Below are 10,211 nucleotides of genomic sequence, written 5' to 3' on the forward strand. Positions count from 1 at the left end.
GAGGAAACCCCCCACCCATCAAGCAGATCAACGAAAGGCTATAATGTAGACTTTGTGTCTAAGTTGTGATCCTGATTCTCTGGGGAGATCATATAATATGATATGTGATGGAAGCTGGGGGACAGTTGAGCCCACTGTTAGGAAAGTCTGAAGTTCAGTAGCAGTGACTTCCCGATTCACATCTCCCTTCTCACCATTTGCTTCTAAGCTGTCAACACTTAAGATGGAGGTTCCACTGCTCTTAAGAAATTGAGCTTTATCAGCAGACTCCTCTTCTGTGTCCATAATAGGTTGGGAAGCCTTCTTTGTCTTCAAATAGCTCACATTTGTCCTAAGCACTCCTAGGAACAAGACTTTATAAGTTGGTATTCATATTTATATTCAGGTAGTTCTGTTTAGAGAGCTGTTATGATCATTATGGCAATGCAAGAAAACTGTCTTAATTGATTTTGTGCATAATGGCTACACATCTGTCATATTAAATAAAAATAATAACTTCAACTAGAATTTACATAAGAAAAACTGTAATTCTGCTTGATTACAGTACCCTTTGCTTTAAAAAGAACATTTTAAAGGTTTGCATAAGATTCCTTACCCAGTTTTGCTGCTTGACACCGACTATGAAAAATATGAACCAACATACACAACTCAAGACAGGAAGAGTAGGTTCAAGGACAAATACCAGGGCTAGACAAGTTCCTTGTAAATACAATTTCAAGAAAACACCAGAACACCTCTGAAGTCATCATTTCTCAAACGCTGGGAAAGTCTCACACCAAGGTATGTGTAATATTTTTTGGAGAGTCTCTAACACATTTCTGAATTTCACCCTTTCTCTGAAACTAAATTTTAAGAGATATTAAACGTATTTCATGATTGATTTGTGTCATGGTCAGCCTCTGCTATCAACCTGACAAAAGCCTGGGCTCCAGAATCAAGTTTTTCCTGGCTTTACATGAATAGTGGCCTTACTAGAACTCACAGTAATTTCCACACAGTTGTACAAAGTTAGGATCTACCCAGAGCCCGCAGATGACCGAGTGCAAACCACAGTGGTCGCTGCTGTGTCAGCTCCTCACTCCGGCTCTAACGCTGGGCTCAGCAGACGGGACCCTGACCAACAACCAACAACAGAAACTCACAGATAACTTAGTGACGGACCAGCAGAGAATCCCAGTTTCACTCACTAGAAACTGTATAGAGTTTGTTCAGTTTTAATGTTTACTGCACTTGGAGTGGAGTGGAGTGGAGTGCAGCTCTCATGTGCCACAGAAGTCTAAGGGGTTGTGCTTCACCTAGCTTTGTCTGCTTTTTTATTTACTGCATCTACTTTGAACTGAGACCTTCTTAAAAACAATTTATAGAAGCCGGGCGGTGGTGGCGCATGCCTTTAATCCCAGCACTCGGGAGGCAGAGGCAGGCGGATCTCTGTGAGTTCGAGGCCAGCCTGGTCTACAAGAGCTAGTTCCAGGACAGGCTCCAAAGCCACAGAGAAACCCTGTCTCAAAAAATTCAAAAAAAAAAAAAAAAAAAAAAACCAACTTATAGTTTTAGTTGTTACAGGTGTTTCTGTCCTAGGAGCTATTCTTTCCTTTTAGAATATTTGCATATTTCTGCTCTGGTTTAGTAATTTCTAGACAAAAGGCTTCCATGCTAATTAAACCCCAAATCTTTGGCAACAGTTTCCAAAGTACTTTTATCCTATGATATCTTTTTTGAACACTATGGGAAAATTCTAGAAAAAAATTTCTTTACAAGCATACTTGTTACGTGGTTTAAGGAATTCATGAAAAATCACCTGAAGTTTTCACTGAGAAATTCCTTTAAAGTACCACAGTTAACAACAACTAACAAATAACATCATTGTCAACAACAACAACAAAATCTAAGGAGCACTGTGGAGTCTATGCTAACACAGGGAAGAGGGAGCACTGTGGGGGGTCTATGCTAACACAGGGAAGAAGGAGCACTGTGGAGTCTATGCTAACACAGGGAAGAGGGAGCACTGTGGGGGGTCTATGCTAACACAGGGAAGAAGGAGCACTGTGGAGTCTATGCTAACACAGGGAAGAAGGAGCACCGTGGAGTCTATGCTAACACAGGGAAGAAGGAGCACTGTGAAATCTATGCTAACGCAGGAAGGGAGTACTGTAAAATCTAAACGCAGGAAAGGAGCACATCCCATCCACACAAAGCTCCTAAGTCCAGGGTACCATACAATGTGGAGGTGCCCTGCGGTGTTCAAGGCCCAAAGGAACAAACCCTTGTGTTAAGATAGAGTGGGGAACCCTGATGGCTCCTTGGCCTTGAGAGGGAGGGAGGGGAGGTATGGGTGGAGGGGAGGGGAGGGAAGGGAGAGAAGGAGGGGAGAGAAAGGGGAGAAGGAGGGGAGGGAGGGGGGAGGAGGAGGGAAGGAGATGGAAATTTTTAAATATAAAAAAAAAATAAACCATGAGAAAAAAAAAAAAAAAAAAAAAGAGGGAGCCGGAAGGTTACTGCAGGACTGTGGGAAGCAGTGACATGAGCCTTACTGGACAAGAACATTAAGACAAAGGCCTATGACAGAAGGAAAGCAAGGGCTAAGCAAGGCATAGAGGCTGGGATCCAAAGATGTTTCTAGAAGACAGAAGAACTGAATGTGGTGGAATCACTCGATGTAGAGAGGAGGGATACCATCAGAGTATACAGAACTTCAACTGTCACTTGAGAGAATCCAGGCTCAATATTGTTGTGGAAAAATGAAAAAGAAAAACAAGCAAACAAACCCCACAAACAACAATAAAAGCCATAGGTAAAATCCTCCCCTAAACAGGAGAAATAGAAATGCTATTCGTCAACATTATTGTGCTTAACCCTGACCCACAAATAGGGAGAACACAGTACAGCCATGGTTCTTTACAACTGGGGCAGCAGCAGAAGCAGAAGTCTACGTCATACACAGTGTGATTTGCTTCATGTCGCAGGCAACACTACATATGATGCACACCTGTCAGATGTGTGAGCAACACTTAAAGTCACACTGCAGTTACAAAATGTGACCAGGAATATCCCGGGGAAAGTATAAAGACAGGTCAGAGAAGACAAAGGCATGTGCTACAGTTGAGGCAGTAAATTATTGCTTTTCACTACTTAGTAGCAAAATGTGATTCCAAATCCTACTTATTTGTTAATGTGGTACATGAGTATAGTGGCAGATTAGTAAAACACTTGAAGTTTACTTATATCATCATATATAAGATATGATAATATGTAATTATTTGACTAATCTTAATTTAAATGATCTTACTGCAAATTAATGCAATAAGACATTCTGAATTACATAATGTGCAACAAAGTAGAACAGTATGGAAATCAACTCAAACCTCAGCTTTTTTTACAGTTTAATGATGCAGTAACTGCAGAATTGAGTCTTGACTGACCTCTTGTGGTCAAATGATTTAAAACAACAACAAACCCATCATTTCTTACCCTCATGAAAATTGCCGTCAGTTGCCCACCAAGGCACTGTATCTTTCTTCTTCATTTCTCTTTTAGGCTGTGTTGGTGTTTTGCTTGAATTTTCAAAAGAATCATCTGAAAGCTGAATAAGATACAAATTGTTAAATTTTAAAATACATTTCAAATTACAAAATCCCAGATATGTTTTTCCTTTAGCTCTTTCACAGTTCAATTATCACATAATAGTCTAAAAAAGAATGTGTAAATTCCATTTCTAGACATAGGTGGTCAAACTTCAAAATCAAGCATGTCTTGGAATACCAACGACACATCTGGGATTAAACAAGGAAGGAACCATGGTGGTGGAATGAAAATGGCCCCCAAAGGCCTACAGGGAGTGGCACTACTAGGAGGTGTGGCCTTGTTGGAAGAAGTTGTGTCACTGGGGGTGGGCTCTGAGGTTTCAAATGTTCACACCAGGCTCCATGTCACGCTCTCTTCCTGCTTTCAGCAACCTCTCCAGCACCATGCCTGCCTGAGTGGCACCATGCTTTCTGTCATGATGATAATGGACTAAAACTCTGAAACTGTAAGCCAGCCCCAATTAAATGTTTTCCTTTAAGAGAGTTGCTGTGGTCACGGTGTCTCTTCACAGCAATAGAAACCCTAAGACGGGTACAAAGCAAGAAAATATGATATACATACTTGCTTAGAAAACAAAGAATAGACCCCATATTTTGGACATTTTCTAGGGTCTAAGAGTAAGTGGCAATTTAGACTTACTACAATGACTCTAGAATACAGTCTCTGTGAGTGAAAAATGAGATCACAGAAATAAACATTCTGTCCCGGATATTAACCAACAGGTATTTGTCCCTTCCTACTCCTTAGCTGTTTTTTTTACTACAATTCTGAATCCCTTTTTCTAAGCCTAACACCTCCTTCCTTCTAGTCAACAAAGGTAGCCTCCCTCTTCTGAGAAAACAGAACTAAATGCGACCCTTCTCCTCAGCCAACTCATGCTCACACTGGAGGTCCTTCTCCTCACCTCCTCCATGTTCTCCACCTGGGAGGTCCTACTCCTCACCTGCTCCATGCTCTCATGCTGGGAGGGCCTTCTCCCCACTTCAGAGACACCATTCTTTTCCTCTGCTCTCAAAAGAACCTGCAGGGGTCACTTCTCCCCATTTCTTTGCTTCTTAGCCACCCACTCGAACTGTCACCTCCTTAGCTTCCTCTTCTCCCACTTTCCTGATTATAAATCTGCTCAGTACCGGATCTCCAGTACCTAGCAAGTGGTACCTGGAGCAAATGTTGGATTAAGGGAGGAATACTAGAGTCTACTTTATGTTGGGGTTGGGGATACAGGATGAGTTCCTCATTTCTACCTCTCTTGTACTGTATCTAGCTTTTCCTTTACAGAGCAATTCTTAAATTAACTGCTCAGTCCCATAAAATGTGGTTTCATCCAAAATGGTTTCCCTCAGGGACTAGGAGGCTTTCTAAATGCCTGCTGCAAACAAAATGTGATCAAGTCATCCTCTGACCACACTGTGGAAACCAACACCTTCCTGGAAGGTTCTAACTATGAACTGAGGCGCATCCTTCTTCTAGGCTCCTCTTCAGTTCTGTGGCCTCACACATAGCTAGTTAACAGTTAGGGGCTCCTGAGCCCACTCCTTCAACATGAGATTTTCCCTACACTATGTTCCTCTTCCTTTTCCATTCTTACTCTGCATCCCACCTCATCACGTGCCTTCCTAGGGTCAGGGCTGCACCTGGTTCCTCTCACTTTAAACAACCTTGCAGAGACTACAGATGAGAAACTGAAGCCCAGAGGGAACAACTGCCCCCACTGCAACTGTTAAAGAGTGATAACAAGTGGGATCCAAACTAATTAAGGACTGCGCCGAGGGCTGTCTACTTCCCACTACTGCAGACAGCTATCCACTGGGACGATACCAGGGCAAGTGACTAAACTTCCAAGATGATGTATTTTCACCTGCCACACAGAAAATGCTATCTCAACAACTTGATGGAGTTTTAACTTTTAAATTGCTTAAAAAGAATTCATTGTCTTCTAGGTAAGAAAAGGGGAAGGTGTAAGAAAAAAAAATCACTTTATTTCAACCTGGACTTCTGGTATCTCCTCCACTTCCCAGTTTGTCTTTAAACATCACTACCATATTGAAACGTTCCACCCCTTGCCCTCAGCTCCGCGGTTTCTCTGTCTACACACAGGGCTAGAACCATTGCCCATTCAGAGCGGTGGCAAAGATAGAAAGACAAATGATGATGGGCCACCCTTCCAAAACACTGGAAGTGAGAATTCTGCCTTTCAAAATCTACACTGCGTAGCAGGCTATTATCATCAAACAAAAACAGAAAGCCTGGCCCATCCATAGTATCAGTATTAGAGAAGATAATAAAGACTGGACCCTTCATAAATGAATACGCTGTTAGTGGGAATAATAGTGTATGACACAACAATTTCACTTCTAGGCAAATATTCAGAAGAAATCAACATTCATCCACTCTCAAAGTTGTGTGGTTATTCACAGCAGCATATCCACAACTGTCCAAAGCAGAAGGATCTCGATGTCTGTCATCTGTAAACTTAACAAGATACAGTATATCCACAGAATGGCAAGCTACACATTAAAAGGAACTGATGCCAAGACACGCTATAACATAGGAATGTTTCATTGGAAACACTATGTTAAGTACAAGAAGCCAGCCTCCAAAGACCAGACATACAGAAGGGTTCCATTTGTATGAAGTCAAAATAGGGGACAAAAAGCCAATAGTGGTTACCCAAGCCTGGGGGAGGATGAGTGATGAATGCGTTCTACAGTTGACTATGGCGAAGGTTATGAAATACTAAAACAGTGGTCATATACATTTTAAATGGGCGAGTTGTATGGTTTATGAATTATAACTGAAAAAAATTAACTTTAAAAAAATTGGGTTTAACTACTCTCTTAAAACCAGATATTGAATCATATCTTTGAGCAAAATGTTTGTTCAACAATTTATCAAAATGATCAAGGGAGTTAGCATGCTTCTTAGAAACCATGGTGTGGGGTGTGTGTGTGTGTGTACATTCGTGCTCATGTATGCATGCCACATGTACCATGTAGGGAATGCTACATTCACTGGGAACTGCTGGGGTAGACTAGATGATAGCATTGCGCTAACGGATACCAGCATCTGAAATGATAAGGAACCGAGGGCTCCTGGGTATCTTCTGGAGGTGAGATGACAACATTGAGCTCACAGGTGCTAGCATTTGAAATAGGAAGGAACCAAGGGCTTCTGGGTAGCTTCTGGAGGTAAGATGATGACATTGTGCTAACAGATGCCAGTGTCTGAAATGAGAAGGAACCGAGGCTCCTGGGTATCTACTTAGGGAGGAGCTGAAGGAATGAAGAAATGTGCTTGCTGATGCGGTGGTTATGTCTTTAGATGAAAGCACTTAAGGAGGGGTCTTAGGTGAGAAATTTACAATAAAGCTTTAGAAGGCTTGAACTTACCTCCTTCATAAATTGTTCAAATTCTTCATCAAGTTCTTCTTTGGAATAGTGAGCCATAATTAGTTAATTTTCACTTCACAAAGAAAGCATCCAGAAGTATTTAAGGCACTGGAAACCCTAACTGACAAGACAGAAAAATAAATCTCTTGAGGAAATCATCATTGAAACAACACTAAATGTCTGAAAAATTTCATTAAGACAGTATAAAAATCACAATTATGATACGCTAGTGAAGTCCTAATTCACTGGAGCAAACTGTGAGTTTATCTTCTATTCACGGTCCATAATTACATTTCATCCAATTGTCAAGGGGAGGGCTCCACATTTTCCACTGTGTTTGTATTTGTCTCTACTAAAATCTCTCAAAAACCAGGTCCTCAGAGAGAATTAAAAAAAAAAAAAAGCAGGAAGTGGAAACAGTACTTTCTCCTTGTAAAGAATAGCACAGTTCGTGCTGCTTGATTCAAATTAATGGTCTTGCAAAACAGATTTCCTACAAGCAGGGATGATGTTTCCAGACATAAAGTGAATTTATAAGACTCAGACTACAATAAAGAATTTAGAGATGCATGCCTGAAATCTCTACAATAAGGAGACATAAGGCTTTCTAGTTGGAGGCCAGCCTGGGCTACGGCCTGAGTTCCAGGTTAGTCTGAGCTACACGGTGCTGCCCTGCCTTAAAACATACAAAACAAGCACAATTAAGTAATGCCTAGTTTAATGATATACGCTAATCATTACGAAGTGTTTCTTTGGAAGTAAAGGCAGGTTAACAGAAACAATGCCCTGAACATCTTGAGGGTGATTTAGCCAAGTTGCAGCTCAGAGCTCAACTCTTTCCCCTGGGTGAGCCCATCTTCAGATCTGTCCTAGCTTTTGGATTTAACTCTCTGGGGCAGCACAAACCCTGGTTGCTTTTCTAAGGGACTTGGGAGAGGACTCGAGGTATAATATTCACTCCAACCTGCAGGGCAACACCTAATGCCTTTATTTGCATTTCTGACCAAGAGGTCCAACGGTCAGGATAAGTAAGGAGTTGCACAAATAGCTTGGTCAGAGGTGGACCCCACGAAAGGGCCCTCGGACTGGTGGTGTTCAGGCTGCAAGAAGTGCAGGTTTTGGCGGCTGGCGCGAAGCAAAGACGCATCCGACTTGGAGTTCGGGCAGAGGAGCGGAGTAAGGCGCAAATAAAGTTTGGGGCCCGGCCTGAGGTACAAGCTGGAAATAGCTACAGGGTCGATTGCAGCGACAGCGCCTGACCTACCTGCTACCAAGAGCCCGCGCTTTCCCGGAAAGTCCCGGCAGGCCAGCTGTTGTCAGGGCAACAGACCTCCACTGGCGGGCGGGCTTCCGGAGTCACGTGACACGGCCGGCCACATGACACACTGAGCAGCCACACCAGCTCTAAGTTTCCCGGAGACTTTGCAAATGAAGAACGGAACCACCGGGCTCCGCAGGATGCTACGCCCGGGAAGGGACGACTTGGGCAACGCAGCAGCGGGCACACCCCACCATTCCTACGCTCTTTGTAAATTCCAGCGCCGCAAGCCTGACGCGAGGACGGGACGCAAGCGCACAATCCCGAGCCAGCGCACGGCTTCCTGGGAGTTGTAGTTTAATTCCCCGGTGCTGCTCCTTCCGCAGAGGCTGCTCTTCTTTCCAGTCGTTCCCACCCTTTGCATTTGAACGCTGTTTTCTAGGTTAAAGGGTTTTTTGTTTGTTTGTTTGTTTGTTTGTTTGTTTTTCGAGACAGGGTTTCTCTGTAGCTTTGGAGCCTGCCCTGGAGCTAGCTCTTGTAGACCAGGCTGGCCTCGAATTTACAGAGATTCACCTGCCTCTGCCTCCTGAGTGCTGGGATTAAAGGCGTGTGTCACCACCGCCCGGCTTCTAGGTTGAAAGTTGTACAAATAATTTACGAGGTTGCATCTCCTTCACGTAACAAGCCATGTTTGGGTGTTGTGAGAGAAACACAAACCTGGTAGAACTAATTCTAGTGTTAGGAGAAGAGAGCTCCGCCACCTAGTGGACAATCATTTGAAAATACACAATATCTAGATTCTCAGTAAGACAGCAGCACTTGGAGAGCTGCCCTGGTTTTTCTGGTGTCCTGCTTTTCAAAGCTCTCTTCTATGGTGACTTGCTTGAGTTCTTGCATTCTCTTTCTCCCCCCCCCCTTTTCCCCCTCTTGATGCATACATGCACAGACACGGTCTGCATCTCAGAGAAAACCATTTAGGAATCAAAGTAAAAATCTTCAAACAGTAGAGGGGCTTGTGGTAAGCATTATTCTGTACTTCCTTTCTATTTATAAAAATTTCTAAAAATTCTGAACGTCTCACCCAACAGTACGTACTGCCATCCGAATGTTTACAAGCCAGGGACTTTCCTATAAAAATATAATAGAAACCTGTTTTAAGCTACCATTTTTTTTGAGCACTTGGTGGGAACTTTCCGTGCATTTTTAAATTCTTAAAATTTACAAGTCAATTTAATTCAGTTCATGGTCTGGTTTTTAGTCTTGCTCTGAGTGAGCCCAGTCCCTGTCCTGTGTGTCACACTGGCTCTGTGAAACAGACAAGTAGCCCGGGCAACGGCGAAAGGAGTGCAGGGAAAAGCGTTACCGGGACACTTCATGTAGACAAAGAAGTACTTTGTGGTCTAACTCCAGTCTCGCTCAACACACACTTCTTTTACCATCCATTGAATATTCAACTAGTAATTTCACTCTTTGTACTATTAGTAGATTTTGCTTCCCCTACCGCATATGAGGCCCATCTTCTATCACCTATACCTTGCTCAGATTCTGAAATTAGCAACCTCTACCATTTGCTGGAGGTTTGAGTCACTGAAACTCCCAATGTGGTAGTTCGAATATAATTGGCCCCCGTAATCTCATAGGGAGTGGAACTATTAGAAGGTGCAGCTTTGTTGGAGTGGGTACGGCCTTGTTGGAGGAAGTATCACTGTGGGAGCAGTTTCAGGTTTCCTATGCTCAGGATGCAATCCAGTGTCTCAGTCCATTTCCTGGATTCTCAAGTACTTCTCCAGCGCCTTCATTTCGCCTTGCTCCCTATCATGATGATAATGGACTGAACCTCTGAAACTGTAAGTGAGTCACCCCAATTAAATGCTTTCTTTATTAGAGTTGCCATGGTCATGGTGTCTCTTCAGAGCAATAAAAACCCTAAGACATGCCCAAGCCATGAGAACAACTTTAGTTCCATTGCAAACCCAGAGTTG

At 42.9% G+C, this 10,211-nt stretch overlaps 1 protein-coding gene across 2 annotated transcripts in view; it reads right to left on the reverse strand.

The window, feature by feature from the left end:
* The window catches only part of Cep162 (centrosomal protein 162), a 73,644-nt gene extending 65,338 nt beyond the window's left edge, over positions 1–8,306 (reverse strand). For both annotated transcript variants that reach the window (XM_038323840.1, XM_038323839.1), the window contains exons 1-4: positions 8,236–8,306; positions 6,972–7,092; positions 3,469–3,580; positions 195–341 (exon numbers count right to left, since the gene is read on the reverse strand). In XM_038323840.1, the coding sequence (XP_038179768.1) occupies positions 195–341; positions 3,469–3,580; positions 6,972–7,028 (316 nt within the window). In that variant the 5' untranslated portion in view covers positions 7,029–7,092; positions 8,236–8,306. The remainder of the gene's footprint in view (positions 1–194; positions 342–3,468; positions 3,581–6,971; positions 7,093–8,235) is intronic.
* Positions 8,307–10,211: the final 1,905 nt, after the last annotated feature.

The sequence above is a fragment of the Arvicola amphibius genome, chromosome 3 (assembly GCF_903992535.2).
Source record: "Arvicola amphibius chromosome 3, mArvAmp1.2, whole genome shotgun sequence".
In the NCBI taxonomy this organism is placed as follows: Eukaryota; Metazoa; Chordata; class Mammalia; order Rodentia; family Cricetidae; genus Arvicola; species Arvicola amphibius.